This window comes from Sciurus carolinensis, chromosome 18 (assembly GCF_902686445.1).
Source record: "Sciurus carolinensis chromosome 18, mSciCar1.2, whole genome shotgun sequence".
NCBI lineage: Eukaryota > Metazoa > Chordata > Mammalia > Rodentia > Sciuridae > Sciurus > Sciurus carolinensis.
This window is the reverse complement of record NC_062230.1, coordinates 6,804,209-6,822,694: the sequence shown is the minus strand read 5'-3', so window position 1 is coordinate 6,822,694 and position 18,486 is coordinate 6,804,209. Positions and strand designations below refer to the sequence as shown.

The following is an 18,486-nucleotide window of genomic DNA, read 5'->3' as shown; positions in this document are numbered from 1 at the left end:
TTCAGAAAATCAACCATTGCAGCAAAAGACTATTCATTTATTCCATTGCTGGGTGGCCCATACGCCGTGAAAATAGGTCAAGAACAGTAATCTAAATTGACTGCTGATAAATAATTAAAGCTAATGGAATTTTCTCAAATCTGTGAACTAAAATCTTTGAGAAATTGCCAGGACATACTGTCTGCTGTTGTATAGAAAGATATTTTTTATTTAACACTCCAGTTTAAATGCCATTTAAAATTACCCTTTCTATCGCAGAGGCTGGAAGGATCGTGTGCTCATCTGTGACAGCAATGGAAAGCAGGGTGCCCATCAATAGCCGTGTGGTTCATCCACAGTGACGAGATGGGAAGTGAAGGTTCCAGTATCCTGGAACAAAGGGGAACTTCACTTCCCACCAGCTGCAATCGGGAAACACACGGTGTATTGTCTTGTTTTGAAAACCCGCACCTGGCCCCGCAGCCGGGCTCTGTGCGCTTGACCGGGAGAATCGCGGCTGCCTTAAGTGAAATCCAGGGACGCAAACACAAAGAGCGACTGGTCTGTCACAGAGAACTGAGTCCTCCCCTCAAGACTGTCAAGGCCTTACACTGGGACACGTGTTCCCCGAAGTTCCGATTAGAGGTGCCTCCTGCAGGCGGCAAGGCTGGCCTGGGACCCTGCGCCTGGCATAGGTTTCCCTGATGAATGAGGGCACTGCTGTCCCCGGGCATTTTGGGGTGCTGCAGACCTTGGGGGTGAAGCCTCAGGGCCAGGGTCCTCCTGGCACGTGCTTCCATGTCTGGCTCTCAGGTCTAGAACAGGGGTCCTCGCCTCGTTAGGTGAAATAACCTGTTGGAAAGAGGTCGCTGTCAAGAGGGACTGTTTTGTCAAACTGCTCTACTGAGTCTGATGTCGTAGCTGCTGTGTTTTCTTATAAGTGGCGAGCTCAACTTCTGAAATTCAACTCTTTTTCCCTTTAACAATGCTACATAGAAATGTCTGGATTTCAAAGGAAATCATTCCATTCAGATTGCCCCTTGCTTGAATGAATAATCTAGAATCTGGCTGCTGTGTTTTGTGTTTTAAAGGTCTTCAGAATTCTTTCCGTGTAGGTGGTGGGTGCTGCCAGTGTCTGTTCTAGAACCCTGTCCCCTTCTCCTCAGGACCCTGTTCCTCTAGGGCGAGGGCTTTCGAGATGGCTGTTCCCAGGTGTGAGTCAGGTAGGTGGCCTTGGAGGGCCGGCAGGGGCTTAGAAGAGCAACAGCGTGTGCTGTCTGGAACGGGGAGGGGCCTAGGAGCAGGCCGGGAGCCCAGCCCAGCCCAGCCCAGCCCAGCCCAGCCCAGGCTGCCCTTGGATTGGAAGGCGGTGGGAGGGCAGAACCACAGCCGCTCCCTGCTTCCCCACTCTCAGGCCAGCTGTTCCTCTGGGCAGAGCAAGGGACATGGGGAGCTGCTGGGCCCACCCCACTGAAGGAGCCGTATCAGGTAGCATGTGAGAGGGACAAGAGCCAGGGGTCACCTTGAACCTGCTCGCCTCCGCCAGGCCCCAGTGAATTATTCACCAACCCTTACTAGTGACTGTGTTACTGGCACCTGGAACAGGACAGCTTCCCCCGAATACCAGCATTTCCCCTGTGCTGCAAAGACTCCTACCTGTGACAAGTCCCGGTCAGATAGGGCTGCCCTGGGTGGGCATGTCGGCCAGGATGCTGGCAGGAGCCTGGACCAGAGGGCTGTGGCATTTCCAGATGAACCTGGCAAGGTGGCAGTTTGAGTTGACAGGTTGTAGGTCGTGACTTGAGAGGCGCCCAGGCCCGCTTTCCTTGCTCAGCCTGCTCTGATTCCATGAGCACCCGGCTGAAGGCCTCCTGTGCCCCAGAGGGAGTCTGAGGAGGCGTCTGCGGTTTCAGATGCACAGGGGTAGGGGAATAGTCCCAGGCCAGGTCTCACCATCGCCACCCTCCTCTCACCCTGTGCCACCCAACCTTTCCCCACAAATTAGCTTGAAGCAAAAATCATATTTCATAAAATATGTTAGTATGCATTTTGAAAAGCAAAGGACTCTTTTGAAAAAATACCTAAAACATGGACTACTATGGATTTGAAAACAAAACCTAGGACCTGTTATTTTAACTTCCATTCATTCTGTGGTGTACCATGTTTTATCAGCCATATTCTTACACTGCTATGTTTTACCATTTTCAAAATCAATTATGAGACTAAGTGACATCTGAATGTAAAAGCAGTGTCTTCCCTTAGCGTAGTGGGGAGCAGTGACACAGGTCGCATTTGCTGGTGTGCGTTTGCTGGAGCGAGCCGTGGAAGGCTGTCTCTGATGTCAAGACATGCTCCAGTGAGGCCTAACAGGAAAGCAGGGGCCAGGGACCTCGCATGGAGATGACAGTCTCCAGCCCTGGGTGGGTGTGCCGTGTCACCAAGCAACGGTGGTCCCAACCCTTCGCCTCCCGAACACATGAAGAAAATGTCAACTGAGGCAGGAAAGAGGTGGGTCTGGAACAGGAGGTGGCCGTGGGCAGGTGAAGTTAAGGCCGGGCCTCTGATGTTCCTGCCGTGGGGGCTGCGGGCAACCCTAACAGAGTCGGGCTTTTGGGGGTGACCCAGTTCAGCATCCCTGCCGCTCCCCCCCCCCCCACTTGGAAAACCCACGTTGTCACCAGAGAAGGCAGGACCCCACTCCAGGGCTGCCACCAGCAAGGACAGCACACCAACACAGCAGCGGGTTTTGGATATTGTCCGAACTCTCCCACAGAGACGCGCCTCAGTTACTGTTGAGTAAAAGATGCTGTGCGCCAGGGAGGGTGGTGCACGCCTGTAACCCCAGCAGCTCGGGAGGCTGAGGCAGGAGGATCTCGAGTTCAGAGCCAGCCTCTGCAAAGGCAAGGTGCTAAGCAACTCAGTGAGACCCTGTCTTTAAATAAAATACAAAATAGCACTGGGGATGTGGCTCAGGGGTCAAGTGCCCCTGAGTTCAATCCCTGGTATGAGGGAAAAAAGGACACTGTGCAACTTGGTAGAACATCCAGAAAATCCCAGATCATGGAATGTTTGTAGAGATGACTGTGAGTCTGGAGGTGCGCCTGTGACTCACATGCCCTTCCCTTACGCACAGTGTCTGTTCTGGCCCCACAGCTTCTTGTCCTTCCCAGCACCTGTGGAGCCTGAGCCACACTCCTGGGCACAGAATTGTACCTCAGTGTGGAAGATCGGGCAGCGCCAGCACTGAGTCCGGCATGTGGCTGGGTGTGCAGCCCACCGCCCTGTCCTGGTCTTGCATGCCACAGGAAAGCAGGAGAAACGTCACTGGGGAGAGGCCACAGGGCCAGAGGGGACAGAGCCTTGCAGAGACCACCCCGGTCCCCCAAAGGCACAAGGCCGAGGACTGCACAGCCCGGGCCCAGCAGCCTGGTTTCCAGACTCACGCCTTCCAGGTGCAGCTGCCTGACCTGGCCTCTTTGTCTCTCGCGCTTTCAAATGAGGATACTTCTCATCACCCGGAAGAGGCCTTAATGGCACTTTGCTGTTCAGTTTTCTGATCTAAAACGTGTGTTGTGAATCGGCAGTTTTGAGAATAGTGCAAATCCTATTTGCAAAGTCGCGTCTCTACAAACTTGGCTTATTATTTGCTGTGTACTCGAGGGAGGGTTGAAATGAGTCATCTGTCCTTCGCTAGAGACGCCTGAGAGTGATGATCCCAAGGATGTCACTCTGCCCTGATGGAGGGGCTCGCTCCGGGGACAGAACAGGAGGGAAGGAAGTCGGGGTCCTGGGAAAACTGGTGACCATTACGTGTGCAACCGCTTGTCCTGGTGAGGACTAAGTGTGTGCCGGTCACCCGTTATCGTCCCTTCCAGTGTGATTTTGACTGGCTAGAACCCACTTGCGTCAGCTGGCGATGGTAGTGGAGGGTGTGTGGGTCACCAGAGCCGCGGTGTCTGAGCCCTCAGAAGGCCTGGGCCCTCAGCTCTGAGATGGCGACAGATGGAGCTGCGGCCTCACTAAGTGACGGTGGGAGCCCCCGGGCTAGAGCTGAGCATCGGTGGGTCTCTCTTCAGCTGGGTGCAGAACTGGGGAGTCTTTGCAGGCGGCGAAGTTGGATAAAGAATTTCACAAGCTGCCAAAAATAAAATTAGAACGAGTGGTTTTTAGCTGGTGACTTGGAGTGCGGATGTGTCAGTTTGCGTGTGATGTGTGAACATATAGCGGTTTTTTCCTCTCAGCTGTCTCTAAACATGCATGTGCGCGTGTGTGTGCAAATGCACGTCGGCTTTAAAACCAAAGCTTGTTTCAGGGGCTGCCACACGGCTTGTGAATGTGCAAATAAGAGATTTTGAAACACAGCTGAGGAGAAATCTGTCTTACGTGAGGCGGTGGTGCGGGATGTGGCTCTTCCGCCCAGCTGGAGTTTTGCCATGGACTGCAGGAATGATTCTCTCACCTCCTGAGCTGGCGTTCTCGGGAGACAGCCCTGTGCCCGTGGGCAGGACTCGGGAGCTTGGCGGGAGGCCCTGCTGATGGCCTGAGCCAGGGCCCTTGCCGTGGCCTGTGTCTTCAGTTTCCCCGCCTTCCTCCTTCCATGACCCTGTCCAACTTCACTGTTCCTCTCTGAACTTGGTCCCTTTCCTAAGCTTTGGAGGTGATGTGCCTGTTCGTATCCCACACTCCCACCCCCACCGCCATGCAGTCTGGGTGGCCTCCATATGCTGTGCCTGTTCCCATACGGGTCCACCGTAATTGTGTCCTCTACAAAAATCTCACTGTGGTATGGACAGTAGAAAGTGATCTGGCTTCAACTTCTAACCCTTTGGCTCTATGACCTTGAGCAAATTCCCTTTCCTTTTGGAGGGGTCTTATCTGGACAGTGAACCTGTCCCTTATGTTGGTGGGGTCACTGGAAGAAGCACATGGATCCAGTGCTCAGCTCGTGTCAGACACTGAGTTGGCATTGTGGGACCTGGTGTATCTTATTCCACCTCCTTTCCCTAGACTACCGATTTCTCAAAATGTCCCTGTACTCGCTGCGCTGGTTCCATCCCCCTGCTCTGGTCAAGCTACGGAATCCAGTGAGCGGTCCTTCCCTGGCTGCCAGTTCTGGGGCAGCATTGACACAGTGACCACCTTTTCCCTCTTGAGCTTCCTCCTCGCTTAGTCCTGAGCCTCCTGCTCTCTTCCTGCTCCATGTGGGCCTGTTCCCATGCCCCTGCCACCCACCCTCTCTCCCAGGAGAGCCCAACTTGTGGAGGTACCCTTAGCCCAAGCAGCCAGGGTGGTGCTGACCACCATGTGTGGCTGCAGGCCACTTGACCTTGGCCAGTCCACACGGAGAGGATGAGCCGAGTGTGAAAGACAGCAGGTGGCAAACCTCGAAGCAGAAAATGAAAGTGAATAAGTAAAATAGAAATGTACATAAGCTTACTGTGTTAATTTTTGTATCAATTACTCATGAAAGGATTGCATTTGGGACATGTGGGGTGAATGAAGCTAAAATCAGCTTCACGTGTTTCCAGCGGCCTCATCAGGGTTGCACTAGGGAACGGGGAGCTGGGCAAGGCCTGGTGGATGGGGCGTCCTCAGCGGGAGCCCAGCCCAAGGGCTCTTCTGTGGGGCCCACCTTATGCTTGCTGGGCTCAGCCACTCTGAGGGGCTGTCTGTCTCCACTTGTTCTTTGACTTGCTCATCTGCCCACTCCTTGTGGGCTGAGTCCCTCTAGTGCACCGGGCACCCCCAGGCATGGAAGAGGCCAACGCTGACCCGAGAAACAGCCCAGGGTCAAGCTAACACCCAGGCAGGTCCAGGTTGAGTCTTCCTGCTGACCTAACCTCCTCCTGCTTCCCTGCTTCCCTCCTCCTGCTTTCCCGAGGCCCCAGCACCCTGTGCTCTAGGCCTCGGGCCACACTACAGCCTACCCCGTGGGTGGAGTCAGCAGGAAAGGGCCCACTTAACGCTCTGGAGAAGGAGACATGGCATCTGGTGTGGCATGGACTCCGCTTCCAACCTCCGGAGTCTTAAACCCGCCTGTGCCTGGGAGTCCTCAGCAAAATACCCAGCCCTGTGTTGGAAGCTGCAGGTAGAGGGGCAGGTAGGACCCATGCCAGCCCTCGGCAGCCCCAGCTGGAAGGCAGGAGGCTGCTCTCCGTCACCAAGGCCCTGTCTGGAGAGCTCACAGTGAGACATGCTGGTAAGTGTAGTCTGTGATGCTGGGTCCTGGCTATCTCCAGGGGACTGCTCAGTAGCCTTGGGGTCCCCTTTCAGTAGCCCAAGGGGTCATCGGGAGCTACTGGCTGTCAGATCCTGCAGAGCAGGCCCCAAGGACACCCCACAGACGCCCCCTTGGGGCAAGAGCAGCCAACTTTTGGTTCAGCTCCCTGGGCATGGAGGACCAAAAAAGAGCCATGGTTTCCCTGACAGTCAGAAGGCAAGCGTCCCATAGGGTTATTTCCCTTGAATTTTTCATGTCTTATTCTTAAAAAAATAAGACGCGCGCGCGCCCGTGTGTGTGTGTGTGTATGTGTGTGTGTGTGTGTGTGTGCCTTTTCCATTTGAGAGGACGGTCACTCATGTAGTACATTAGAGACAGTTCTGGGTTTGCTGGGCTCAGGCGCCGTGGATTGTCAGCCCCAGGTCAGGACGAGTGACATCCCTCTTAGCCCGTGCTGGCCAAGGCAGTGACACCTCATGATGGGGCTGCCTTCCGTACAGACTTGGCCCCGCTGGGAAATGGAAGCAAACTCCGTCATCGTGTTGGTTTGCAGTCTGATCACAGTGGTGCCATGTGACCATCCTGCCTCTTGTTTTTGCTTGGGGAAGGGAAGGGAGAGGACCCCCTCTGTCCAGAGGAGTCTGCAGGGTGGCTTTTTGCACCCTCCCCTGTCCCATGGGGGTCCCCTCTCCTGGCAGGGCACCAGGTTGCCACTGGCAAGGCACTTAGCCTCCTGCATGGCTGCCCTTGGTGACCAGGTCTCTTGCGAGGAAATGTGGCTGACTCCTGGTGTTTGGAACATGGCATTGACCTGGGGACCTGCTGTGCCCCCTTCCCCTGGCTCCTCTCCGTGCTTGGTGTGCCCTCTGCCTGCCGATGGGGCAGTGGGTGAGCATGTCCTCTCTTTCCGCCGCTTCTGCAGCACTTGCCTGGTCTTAGGTCTGACGATGCCGGAGGCCAGGAATCCAAATGGGCTCTACAGGGCCAGCGTGAGAGGTGGCCGGCGTCACGTGCCTTTCAGAAGCCCCGGCAACAGTGTGTCCTGGTCTCCTCCAGCTCCCCAGCTGCCCTCGGTCCCTGGCATGTGCCCAGCAGCATTCAGGCCCCTATGTCTGTCCTCAGATCCCCTTCCCTGACTCTGGCCCACCTGCCTTCCTCTTATAAGGACATGGGCTCCCTGGATAATCTGTTCCTCTCTCTTATTTACGGTCTCTGACTTGATCACACCTGCAAAGTCCCCATGAGACCCCACATTCCCACGTGCTCCAGGGATCAAGATGTGGACATCTCTAGAGGCCCATCATTGTACCTGCCACCTTTAGGATGGTCGATTACAGAAGAGACTGATGATGAGTGTGATTACTTTTGTCATTGAACTTGGGGTAGAAATCCAGAAAACCATCCCTGGAGGAGTTGAAACGTGGTCTTCTCCAGAGAATGAGGGCATCGCATTTAGGAATGCGTTCTTTGGAAAAGCGTGTACCCGCAAGGGAGGTGCCAGACTTCTTGATGACCTGTCTGCAGTTAGGTGCAGTCACGTGGGGTGGCTCCATTCTCGAAAGCTCACCGCGCAGCCTCGCCCGTGGGCCTGCAGTGCTGGAGACACTCTGGGTCTGCCAGCCTCACGTGGCCAGAGTGGCTGAGGAGCTGAATTCTCCAACCTTATTTAGTTTTAATTAAGTTACAGTTAGACATAAATAGCCGCACGTGGCCGTCGGCCCCCGCGTCGGACGGCACAGCCTGGAGCGAGATTTCATAACCAGGCTCTCCGGGTAGGCCAAAGGAGGCCCTGATGAAAGAACTGGTAGTTAGACGTCTGAGTGAGCCGATCTGCCAGCGCTGAGGATGTGGGGGCCTTGTTTGAGGTGCTTAGCTGATGGAACCCACAATGCTGTCCAACAAACAGGTAGTTACCAAAGCGGGCACACCGTCCAGCCAGTTCTAGAGCTGCGGCATCCCAGAGCCGGAGAGGAGGGGATCCCCGCCGCCCTGGGGTGTTGGGGTTCCCCTCATCCACCTCTGTGTGGGGCTGACAGTCCCGGTGCCAAGCTCCCTGGGTCCCAGTAAGAAAGGGCGCTGCTGCCGTTGGGCACCTGTGGAGTGCCAGAAGCCCAGCAGCCGGCCCAGCCCCACTCGCCTGCCTTCTCCTCCCAGGAAGACGCGGCCATCCTTAAGCTCTTAGAGGTGGGGGCTCCCAAGGGGAGTGACTGTCCCACGTCAGCAGGTGGCCGAGCCCGAAGTCAGAATCGGGGCTACCCAGATCTGCCATCCTTCCCGACTCTGAATCCTGGAAACTGCACCCGGCCCCCACTGCCTGCTGGACCCGGGAGGCTACAGAAAGCAGGCTCAGGCTTGCTCAGGGGCACCGGGCAGGGGCAGGGGCAGGGGCCCTGAGAGCTGAGCCCCCAGCCCTCCGTGTCAGCTACAGAGTCCTTCCTTTTTTCCCGGCTCATGCCATCCCTGAGGCATTTCCTCTTCACCATGATTTGAATTTATCTTTCGTCCTTTATGTTCTCGTAGGGTTAGGTTTATTTTTCTGAAATAGCATTTTATCTTCTTCCTGTGTCATGGCTGGACTGGTGTCTGTCCTTACCAGCCCTGTTTGGTTTCACTTGGGCATGTACATCAGGGTCAGCCTGGAACTTTAAAAGAAAAATCATCTGGTGCCCTTGTCCCAGATGAAGCGAATCTGATCTGGCACGTAGCTCATGCTCCAGCAAGCGGTTTACCTGCCCAAACTCCCAGGGAAGAACAAGCTGGCTACTCCAAGTCTCTTCAAAGCATTCCGAGCACTTTCTGAGTTGCTACATTTTAAAGAAAACACTCGAGGAGATCGTATGGGTACACCAACAGGCTGTCCCCTTTTACAACATGGGCACAGGACGGTGGCTCTGATGAAGTTTCCAGTGACTGTGTCAGGCATGGATTCAGAACAGGCAGGCCCTCTCAGTAACAGTGCCCAAAACAGCAGCTAAAACAGGACGGTGGCCCAGATGCGTTCCGAGAGAAACCGCATCAGACTTACATTGTAATGTACTTCATTCTCCTAATGATCCTGCTTAGGCTAACAGTGAAGACTTCAGTCCTTAGTGCGTTCTAACCTGGACTTTGTGGAAACAAGACCTAGCTGTACCCTTATGTAAGCAAGCGTAAATACCCGAGTGGGCACTGTCTGTTTCCGGGAGCAGGTCTGGAGAGAGGCGGGAGGGCTGCATGTGAAGGGAATCAGCACCGGGAAGCGCTAACCAATGTTCCCCTTCTCTTTCCCTCCCCACTGCTGTTTCCTGGCCGCTCCTCCTGCTCCAGGATTTGCGCAAGCAGGTAGCACCGCTGCTGAAGAGCTTCCAGGGGGAGGTAAGCCTGCGCCTTCGCTCCCAGCCCCAGCTGCCCCGTGTGCTTGCCATCTTGATTCACACTGAGTGGATGCCGGGGACAAGGACACCTGCCCAGGCGGAGCCCTCCTGGCAGCACTGACCTGTGTGGTGCAGACTTTGCACTTTGTCATGGGGTTTTCCCCATCGGGTCCTAGGGCAAGTCCTTCTGGAGAGGGAAGCCATGCTGATGTGGAAAGCTGGTGGGTTCAGGGGCAGCCGCCCTGCAGGGTTGCGCTTCCTTGGCCTGAGGAGCCCACAGATACCTCAAGGGGCTCCCTGTGCTGTGAGCTAGTCTGGGCTGCTGCTGCCCCAGGCCTCCTGCAGGGAATAGATGGGAACAGAGGCTGTAGGAGAGAGTCTCACTGGATCCAAGCCCCAGAGCACCAGACAGAGTCACGGGGGAAGTCAGCCCAGCATAAGGGAGCATTTTCTAGTGGGTCCTTCCAGAGAAGGGCCGAGCTGTCTGGCTGACAGACTGTGCAGCAGGTCACCCGAGATGTCTGTCCGGCTACCTGTGAACAGGAGCGTGGCTCTCAGCTCCCTCGCAGGCCTGCGCAGACACAGTGGGCCCAGGAGTCAGAGTCTGGTGGAGTCGCTCGCTCGCCTCTTCAACGCTGGGAACGTGCACGTGGTGCTGGCAGGAGAGGAGCCGGAGAGCACTGTTGGGTGGGCCTAGGGGTTTTGTTCTCCTGCAGCTCCCTGGTTCACCTGTGGGATTAGTGGCAGGGATTGGCAGGTTCGGCCTGGGTCACTGGTGCCTCATGCCTGGGAAGGCTGGATTCCTGGGCCCAGAGCTCCAGTGAAAGTATTCAGGCTGCTCTTTGGCAACTGCTCAGCAGACAGGTGGCAGCAGAGTGGGAGGAGAAGAGAAGCAGGAGGCCAGAGGGGAGATGCGGGACACCCCAGGTCCATTCAGAACAGCACTGCAGTGGCCCAGGAGTTCCCAGGCGGATGGGCACCCCTCTGTTTACGCTGCCCAGGCTTGCGGAGCCCTGAGTCCTTGGCTTGGTGAGGCCTAGCAGGCTGCCTGAATCCCAAGTCTCCACTGGCCTTGGATAGTCCTGTCCCCTGCATCTCTGAACCCTCACCTGATGAGTGACGCTGTTACCTGACGCTACCTGCACTTGATCTTATCTGCTGTCTTGTGCGGCAGCTTTTGGGAGGCCCCTGGCTTAGGAGTTCTCTCACTAGAAAGAGCCCAGTGGACTTTCTGTATGTTTGCATGGTTTTCTTTTGTTTGGAAAGATTTTGAAACTGCTCAAGAATAGAAAGCTCAGTACAAGAGATACCTGTGCACTTCACCCAGGGGCCCACTCGGCATCTGCCAACCTTCGCTAAGCGTTGGGACATAAGTCACAGGTAGCACTGAAGGATATGGAAATAACCCCCACAACAGTGTGGCTGGAAGAGGGAGGGAGGAAGCAGGCAAAACCCTGATCACATGGAACCTTTCCCAATACATCCTTTCCCAGTGACAGTACAATGGACCCTGGAGGGAAAGAGACAAGCGCTCTGAACCCTGACCCCAGACCCTCCATCCTTGCCCAGTAAAAACAAGTTTCAAATTCTCACAGCCTGTTTCCTGAGGGCCCACACTCATGTGTTCGGTTGAAGTCTTCAGTGGCTAAGCCACTTCTCAGTGCAACCTACATAAGCACAGGTTCCTCCTGTAAACCTTTTCTGTCCAGGAAGTGTGCCCACCCGCTGCCTGACTCCACCACTGAGTGAAAGGCACAGCCGATCCATGAAGTCTGCTCCCTCCTGGTGATCTGTGCTTTCATTATGGTGCCAAAACTGTTTTGGTTATTTTGCTTAAACGTGTGACACTGTGCCTTTAAGCCTACGTGTGTGTCCCCTAAACTAGGAATCAGGAAGATTGCCCAGCATTGCCACAGTGACCACAGGCCACACCTGGGGACACAGCAGTGGCCCCAGGTTATCCAGCCTTGGTCTAGAATCTCCTTTCCCTAATATCTCAAGCTGCTCTTATAACTGCCCCGCCCCCGCATGGGTCCAGTCGGCTCACACACTGCACTTGGGTCTGGCCGTGCACAGACAGACACACACGCACATTTAGTCTCCCCCTCCACACCTTTATTATTTATTAAATTGATTTTTTTTAAGGGGGAGAGAATCTAAGCCAGTTTTCTTATAGATTATCCTGCATTCTCAGTGGGCTAAGGCTTGGCTTTGGATCCATCAGACTGGAAGTGCCTCGGACTGGCTGTGGCTCAGTGGCAGAGCGCCTGCCTGGCATGTGTGAGGCCCTGGGTTCACTCCCCAGCACCCACCAAACCCCAAAGAAAGAAGGAAATGCCTGGGAGGGGAAGGCTTGCCACTTGCCCACTTTTAAAAGGCTCTTCGAAAGGGAAATTTTTTAGCACCATTAATATTTATCAAACCCTTGGTAATTGCTATGTATTTTAAAAAACAAATGTTATTGTATATATTTAAGGCATACAACATGATGTTACAGGATACATGCAGATCTTAAAGTGGTACTGTAATGAAGCAAATTAGCATGCCTACCACCTCCCAGAGTTATCCCTTTATTTGCTGCAGGAACGGCTAAAATTGCATTCAGCAGAAATCTGTGCTGCAGCCCGCTGCCAGCACGGCCCCCGGTGCAGCTAGCTCTGCAGACCTGCTCATCCCAGGTCTGCTCTGCACCGTGGCCTCGCCTCCCCGTCTCCCCATCCTCCCGTGTGCTGTCAACGTCAACGAACTTATGGGAATGTAACGTTTCTGGAGTTACTTTGGTAGCAGGAGCGCACTGCTCCTGCTGAGGAAGGGTGGGTTCACGCAGAGGACAACACCAGGGACCCTGGGCATGGTGCAGGGTGGTCTCCCTCTTTGCAAGGCCACGGGCAGCCTGTCGGGCCCAGTGAGCCTCTCATCAGAGGCTCCCTCTTGTGCCTTCTTTGGTTCCTACCTAGATTCGTCCAGCGTGTCCCAGGGTGCTTCTGTTCCTCCTGCCAAAGTACACTGTCAGTGAAAAACGCTTCTTTGCCAAGAATTTGCTTTGCTGAAGTTTGTTTTTGATTCTCTCGTGGAGGATGGAGCCTGGGGCCTGTGCCACTCGGCACGCGCTCTACCCTGAGTGCACCTCGGCCCTGCTTTGGAATTTGTATAGACTGCTTCCTCCCTTGGGCCTGAAGAGACCGCAGAGCCCAGCAGGAACCACATAGGTGTCTGCAGACAGCCAGGCACCCCCATCCCAGGCTCCGCAGCTTTGCGTTTCCAGGGTGCGTCCTGGGCTGCCCTGGTCCCTGACCTGCCCCAGGGGACAGCTACTTACCCTCCAGATTCCCCTGTGCTCCAGCTCTCACCGCACCTGCCTTCGAGTCCCGCCAGGCCCTCCCCCTCCCACCATGCCTGCTCACCCGTGCCTGCATCCCTTCCCCTCACCCCCACGCCACAGGCAGCTTCCCTCTGCCATGTAGGAGGTGGCACTGCTGATGAGATGGAAGAGAGCCCCACGCGGGTGCCTAGAACACCCTCACAAGAAGCCAGTCAATAGCTGTTGTCCCTGATTGAAAAGTTTGAAGTTTTCTAATCATAACAATTGTATATAATTATTATAGCAAAGTCATCAAAACTAACTCACATGGAGATTGATTGATTGATTGCCATACATGATTTTCTGCTTTACAATCCCAGCGATTGATGGGGGGCAGGTGTTAACCTAAATGTTCAATCCAGTTTAAAGCACATTCTAGTCTAACAATAATTTAAACCCACCCTCGAGTAAATACACCCTCTAGGAAATGCAGGGACTATTGAACTTCCCCTGCTCCTTCTCTCCCTAGGGCGCATCCTGGTGTGGAAAGTCAGGGCTGGGGAGCTGGGTCTTGGACCAAGTATCCTGAGAGATGACAGACCTCCTGGGCAGTACTCCACGTGCTTAGTTGGAGGGAGTGGAAGATTGAGAAGCCTACCTAAGCAACTAGTTTAGAAACGAAGGAACGAGGAAATAGCAGTATCATTAATTAAAGCTAATAATATTAAATAATAAGGATTACATATCAATAATAATTAAACCCCATTAATTATAATGAACGATATTAAATAAATATGTGGATATTAATAGTAATAAATATAAGAACCTAAATGCATGAAAAGAAAAGGCCCAAGAGAACCATGCTCATCAGGGCTCTGCAAGCCTCCATGCCCACACAGCACCCTGCCAGGGAGAGCTGCCACCCTGCAAAGGGGGGATGACGTCACAGCTGCAGCGGCAGGAGAGGCGATGGGGAGTGTTAGGAGCAGTTTTATTCCAGTACCTTTTGAAATCTAAGGACCAGTTCCAGGAGTGCAGCTACTGAGGCCGACGGGAACAGAAGCAGAAGCCCGATGGCCCCGCAGCTCCTCCAGAAATGTCCCGCCAGTCTAGAGGGCTCCCCGGGAGAGTTCGCACCGTCTTCACAGAGCACAGAGTTCTGATCCTTTGCAAACTCCATCAGGAAGTAGAGAGCACTTCCTAATGCACTTTATAGGCTAATTCGACCTCGATGCCAAAACCAGAGAAGAACAGTGCAAGGAAGGAAAATGAAAGTCAGCATCATTTATGAATGCATTCGTGGGTGGCCTCAGGAAGGTAAAGTGGATTCACCAAACTTGGAACATCGCAGGAATGCTGTGTGGTTTAACATTCACAAAGTTTATCCATGTTAGTTAATACCATTAGAGGTTAAGGGAGAAAAATCGTCAACTCAGTAGTTACAGGAAAAGAACTTAATAAAATCCATTCATGATAGAAACTACCAGCAAACTAGGAATAGAGGGAAACTTCTTTAACCTGGTTAAAGGTATTGATCAGACACACGCATCAGTCTTCAGACCCAGTGGTGTTGAAAACATACTCTTTTCGACCAGGAACAAGGCAAGAATGCGTATTATTGCTACTTTTATTTAACAAAAAGTCTTAGCACATAAAAACAAGAAGAGATAAAAGTGATTCATAACACAAGAAATAAATCTGCCAGTTTTCAAGTGAGCCTCAATTACTTAACAAGATTTCTAGATACAAATCAATGTATAAAAGTAAATAGATATTTCTACAGTAGCAGCAAACCAGAAGTAGGGATTTTTAAAAAGGATACTACTGGAGGTAGCAACAATGTCAATAAAGGTGCCTAGAAATAAATGTAACAGTACATCAGATCTCTTTCTGGAGAAAAGCAAAACCTTTATATTGATGGATAGTAAAGATTCAAATGGGAAGAATAATGTATTCAACGATAGAAATGCTCACTTATTTAAAAGGTTGATTTTTCTCAGATTTGATTAGAGTAGTTATCGTAGTTTCAATCAAAGTCCTAATTGGAGTTGGGCATTTGTGGTCCCAGTTACTGTGGAGGCTGAGGCAGGATGGCAAGTTTGAGACCAGCCTCAGCACTTAGCAAGGCCCCGTCTCAGGAAGTATAAAGGCAGGGGGAGGGGACTATGTAGCTCAGTGGTAAAGCACCCCGGGTTCAATCCCAGCATCACACCAAAAAGAAAAAATAATAATAGTCCCAATAATTAAAGTGGAAAGCTGATTCTCAAGTTTCTATATATTCAAGAGTAAATGGTCAGTAATAATAAAGATAATATTGAATAAAAAAGAAATGGAGGGTGTGCCCTACCAGACAACCAGAGCTACAAAGATGCAGACCAATGGAACATATTAAAGGAACAGCAACGGACCCTGTGTACGCAGGCAAGCCAAACACATTGCAGAGACGGCGTCACAGATCCCCGAGGAAAAGGGACGTTTTCCACTCACCGTCCTCTGACAGCTGGTTCGTCCCTGTGGAGTTCATGAATTGGATCCCCCTCTCGCCAAATGCAATCACAAATTAAGGCAAAGCAGCCTGTTAAGAGTTGTCCAAGAGAACGCACGGCACGAGACCTAGGCGTGGGTAGACTTTCGTAACTGGAAAGATTCTGTGATCATCCACAGTGAAATCTTAAAGTAAGAGCCTGTTGTCACGGGAAGATGCCCCAGGGCACCGCTGGATCCACGTGAGCTAGAGAGGCCCCCTTTCTCGGGACACCCCACACCATCTGAAGGAAGCACTCAGAGCTCCACGTGTGTGTTGTGACGAAGGTGCAGGTGGCATCTGCCAGGGCCATGCGGTGCCCTGTCCTGTGTGGGGTAGTCCCAGCCACCAGCAACCCCCCAGGAAGAGGGGGGTCTCACCAGTAGTTGCAAAAGGTTATAAACTCTTTCATATTAAGAAAAACCAAACACCACAGTCAGAAGATGTGCCCAGCCGGGTGCCGGGGCTCATGCCTGTGATCCCAGCAGCTCAGGAGGCTGAGGCAGGAGGATGGCAAGTTCAGAGCCAGCCTCAGCAAAAGCGAGGCACTAAGCAACTCAGTGAGACCCTGTCTCTAAAATGAAATACAAAATGGAGCTGGGGATGTGGCTCAGTGATTGAGTGCCCCTGAGTTCAATCCCTGGTACCCACCCCCCAATAAAAAAGAAGATGTGCCACAGTCATGAACATCACTCGGAAAAGAAAATCAGAATGGCCCGTGACTATGTGAAATGACACGCAAGCATGGAGTGATTCACGTGCAGATTACCTGTACCAGGTTGACCAGAGGAGCATAAGGCTTGTGTGGCGGTGACAGGGTCACGGTGCCACGTGGACCTTGACACATCATCCCACTCCCCAGGATCCTTCACAAGGAACTCTACCTTGTGTGTCCCAGAAAACAACTCGGGAATGTCGAAAATAATAAGAAAGCAGCCCCGACCGCGAGGCCATAGATGGCAGGAGGAACGCCGAGGTGTTTCGTCATGACCTGTGACCCAACATGCGGATGTAATCAACAGCTCCTTGCGGCCCTGGAGCCTAGGGGTGAGGGGGGAGACCAGGGTGGCCTGGGGGCGGAGGGCAGTCGGAGGGCACGTGCTGCCACCGCCTGCGCTTCCGGCAGGAAGAAGAGCCCGGAGCTAGGTCTCCGCAGGGGCACCGAGGGCTCTTCTCTTGTCACCTATGCTTTGTGTGTTTGAAACGATGCTTCCAAAAGGGGAGTCTGCTGCACTCGCCAGGCAGTCGCCGCGCGGTTTACTCCTGTGCGTGGGAACAATACGTCGTCTCCTGCTTCACCATCGCCAGCAATCAGCTTGGTCACCCAGGCCGTGCGCTCAGGCAGGATGGTGGGAAGCTCGTTGGTGATGTTCCGATGATGCCAAAGAAGTGCCATCATGGGCTGCGAAGGGGAGAGTCCAACGTTCCCTGGCCCCATGTTCAAATCGCGGCTGAGGCGCCGTGACCGAGGGCAGATTGATGAGAAGGAAAACCGCCAGTTTACTTAGTAAAAGTTTTCCTCGGAAATGGAGCCTGAGGAACAAGGGGGAGCTGTTCTCTTGGATAGCCGACCCGAGCGAGGGAGGGCGAAGGGCGCGGCGTCCTGATGGTGAGCCTGGCCTGGGCAGGGCCTTCTTACCAGGGTCTCCCCTCTGGCCCCATGGGACAGTCCTGCTGAGGGTGCCGGGCAGAACCCAGCCACATGCAGTCTCTATAGGAGAGAAGCGAGGGACCTTCCCCATGCTGTGTGCTGAGATCCAAGGCGCCACGTTGGGGCAGTGGCAGGCCTCTACTCCCTGCGTCTGCCTGTCTGCACGGCCCGAACTATGTCCATCTGTCTTCTCCTGTGTCTCTGGGCTCTGCTGAGCAGGACTGTTCTTGTGGGCATTCCCACAAGCCCCGCGTGTTCCCTCTAGATAGATGGGAAACGCCTCTGCCCAGCAGCTGGGGCTTCTCCAAAGAGTTGCCCGCACCCAGATACCTCCTGTCCTTCCTGCCTGCATCCTTGAGGACACCTCTTCACTCAGTGACCCCCAGCCCTGCCACAGCCACACTCTGGGCCTTGCCCTTGGCTTCTCTGGAAAGAATGCTTCACCCGCCCCAGCTTCCCGCCTGCTAGGTCCCTGCCTCCCCGTTCCTCCTCATCTCCTTCGGAACTGATTTCCAGTCCACCCAATTGCCTGCTCTGGAAGTCATGCACGCTCCAGCCCCACAGGTGCTATTTCTCCCCTGTCCTGCCTCCACGGTGCATCTGGCCTTCCATCCCGTCCACTGCACGCTGGTCTCAGCCGCGTCATCCCTGAGACCTCGCAACAGCTTCTTACCTGGGCTCACACCAGTCTTCGTATAGCATCCAGGTGAGGTCATGGCCTTGCTTACCACCTTGCAGGGTCTCCCCATTGTCCAAGACTCAGGCCTGACCGCTGCCTGCCTCGCCTGCCCAGCACTTCCTGCTCCTCAGGCCCTGGTCCAGTTCTCCGACCAGCGTCTGGCACATGTTCCCTCCACCCGAGCCTCTGCTGCCGTCCTTTGGTCTGGGTCCTTCTCCAGCTGTGCACCTCAGTGAGGGTCTCCTACCACTGCTCTCGAAGGCTCCCTCCACGTCTCTGTGCCTGTGTGCGTCTCCCTCCCTGGGCCACCTGGGGGTCCCTGCTGCACAGCACTGCACTGGCCCTCTGAGCACTTAGCCAGTGAGTGTCCAGCACATGGAAGCATCACCCGCACTTTACAGCTAAGCCCAAGGGAGGAGATGTCACCCCAAGTCACCAGGTAGTGATGGCAGCTTGGGGCTGACCCCCAGCCCGTGCTCCTGGACTCTGGCTCACTCTGGGGCTGTTCAGCCAGGGAGGTGACGCCCCAGCCTGAGGCCTCACTCAGTCTCCCACCTTTGATGTGCATCTTGTGAAAGGAGCTCTGTGGGGCTGCTCTAGGCTCCCCAACCTTCTGCCTGGCCTCCGTAAATTCTGGAACTCCGCACTTTGTCCCATGTGTACGTAAATGTCCAGGACTGCATCCCTTGCTCCCTGCAACCCAGATGCACACTACTGGGAGGAGCCAAGCCCAGGTCGACAGCGGGTTGCAATGGCATCACAGAATCACCTGCCAGCAC

General features: G+C 54.0%; 1 protein-coding gene across 10 annotated transcripts in view; it reads left to right on the top strand.

Annotated features, from left to right (window-relative positions):
- The window catches only part of Cux1 (cut like homeobox 1), a 316,806-nt gene that overhangs the window by 134,725 nt on the left and 163,595 nt on the right, over positions 1 to 18,486 (top strand). For all 10 annotated transcript variants that reach the window (XM_047533876.1, XM_047533875.1, XM_047533874.1 and 7 more), the window contains exon 3: positions 9,506 to 9,553. In XM_047533876.1, coding sequence (XP_047389832.1) covers positions 9,506 to 9,553 — 48 coding nt within the window. The remainder of the gene's footprint in view (positions 1 to 9,505; positions 9,554 to 18,486) is intronic.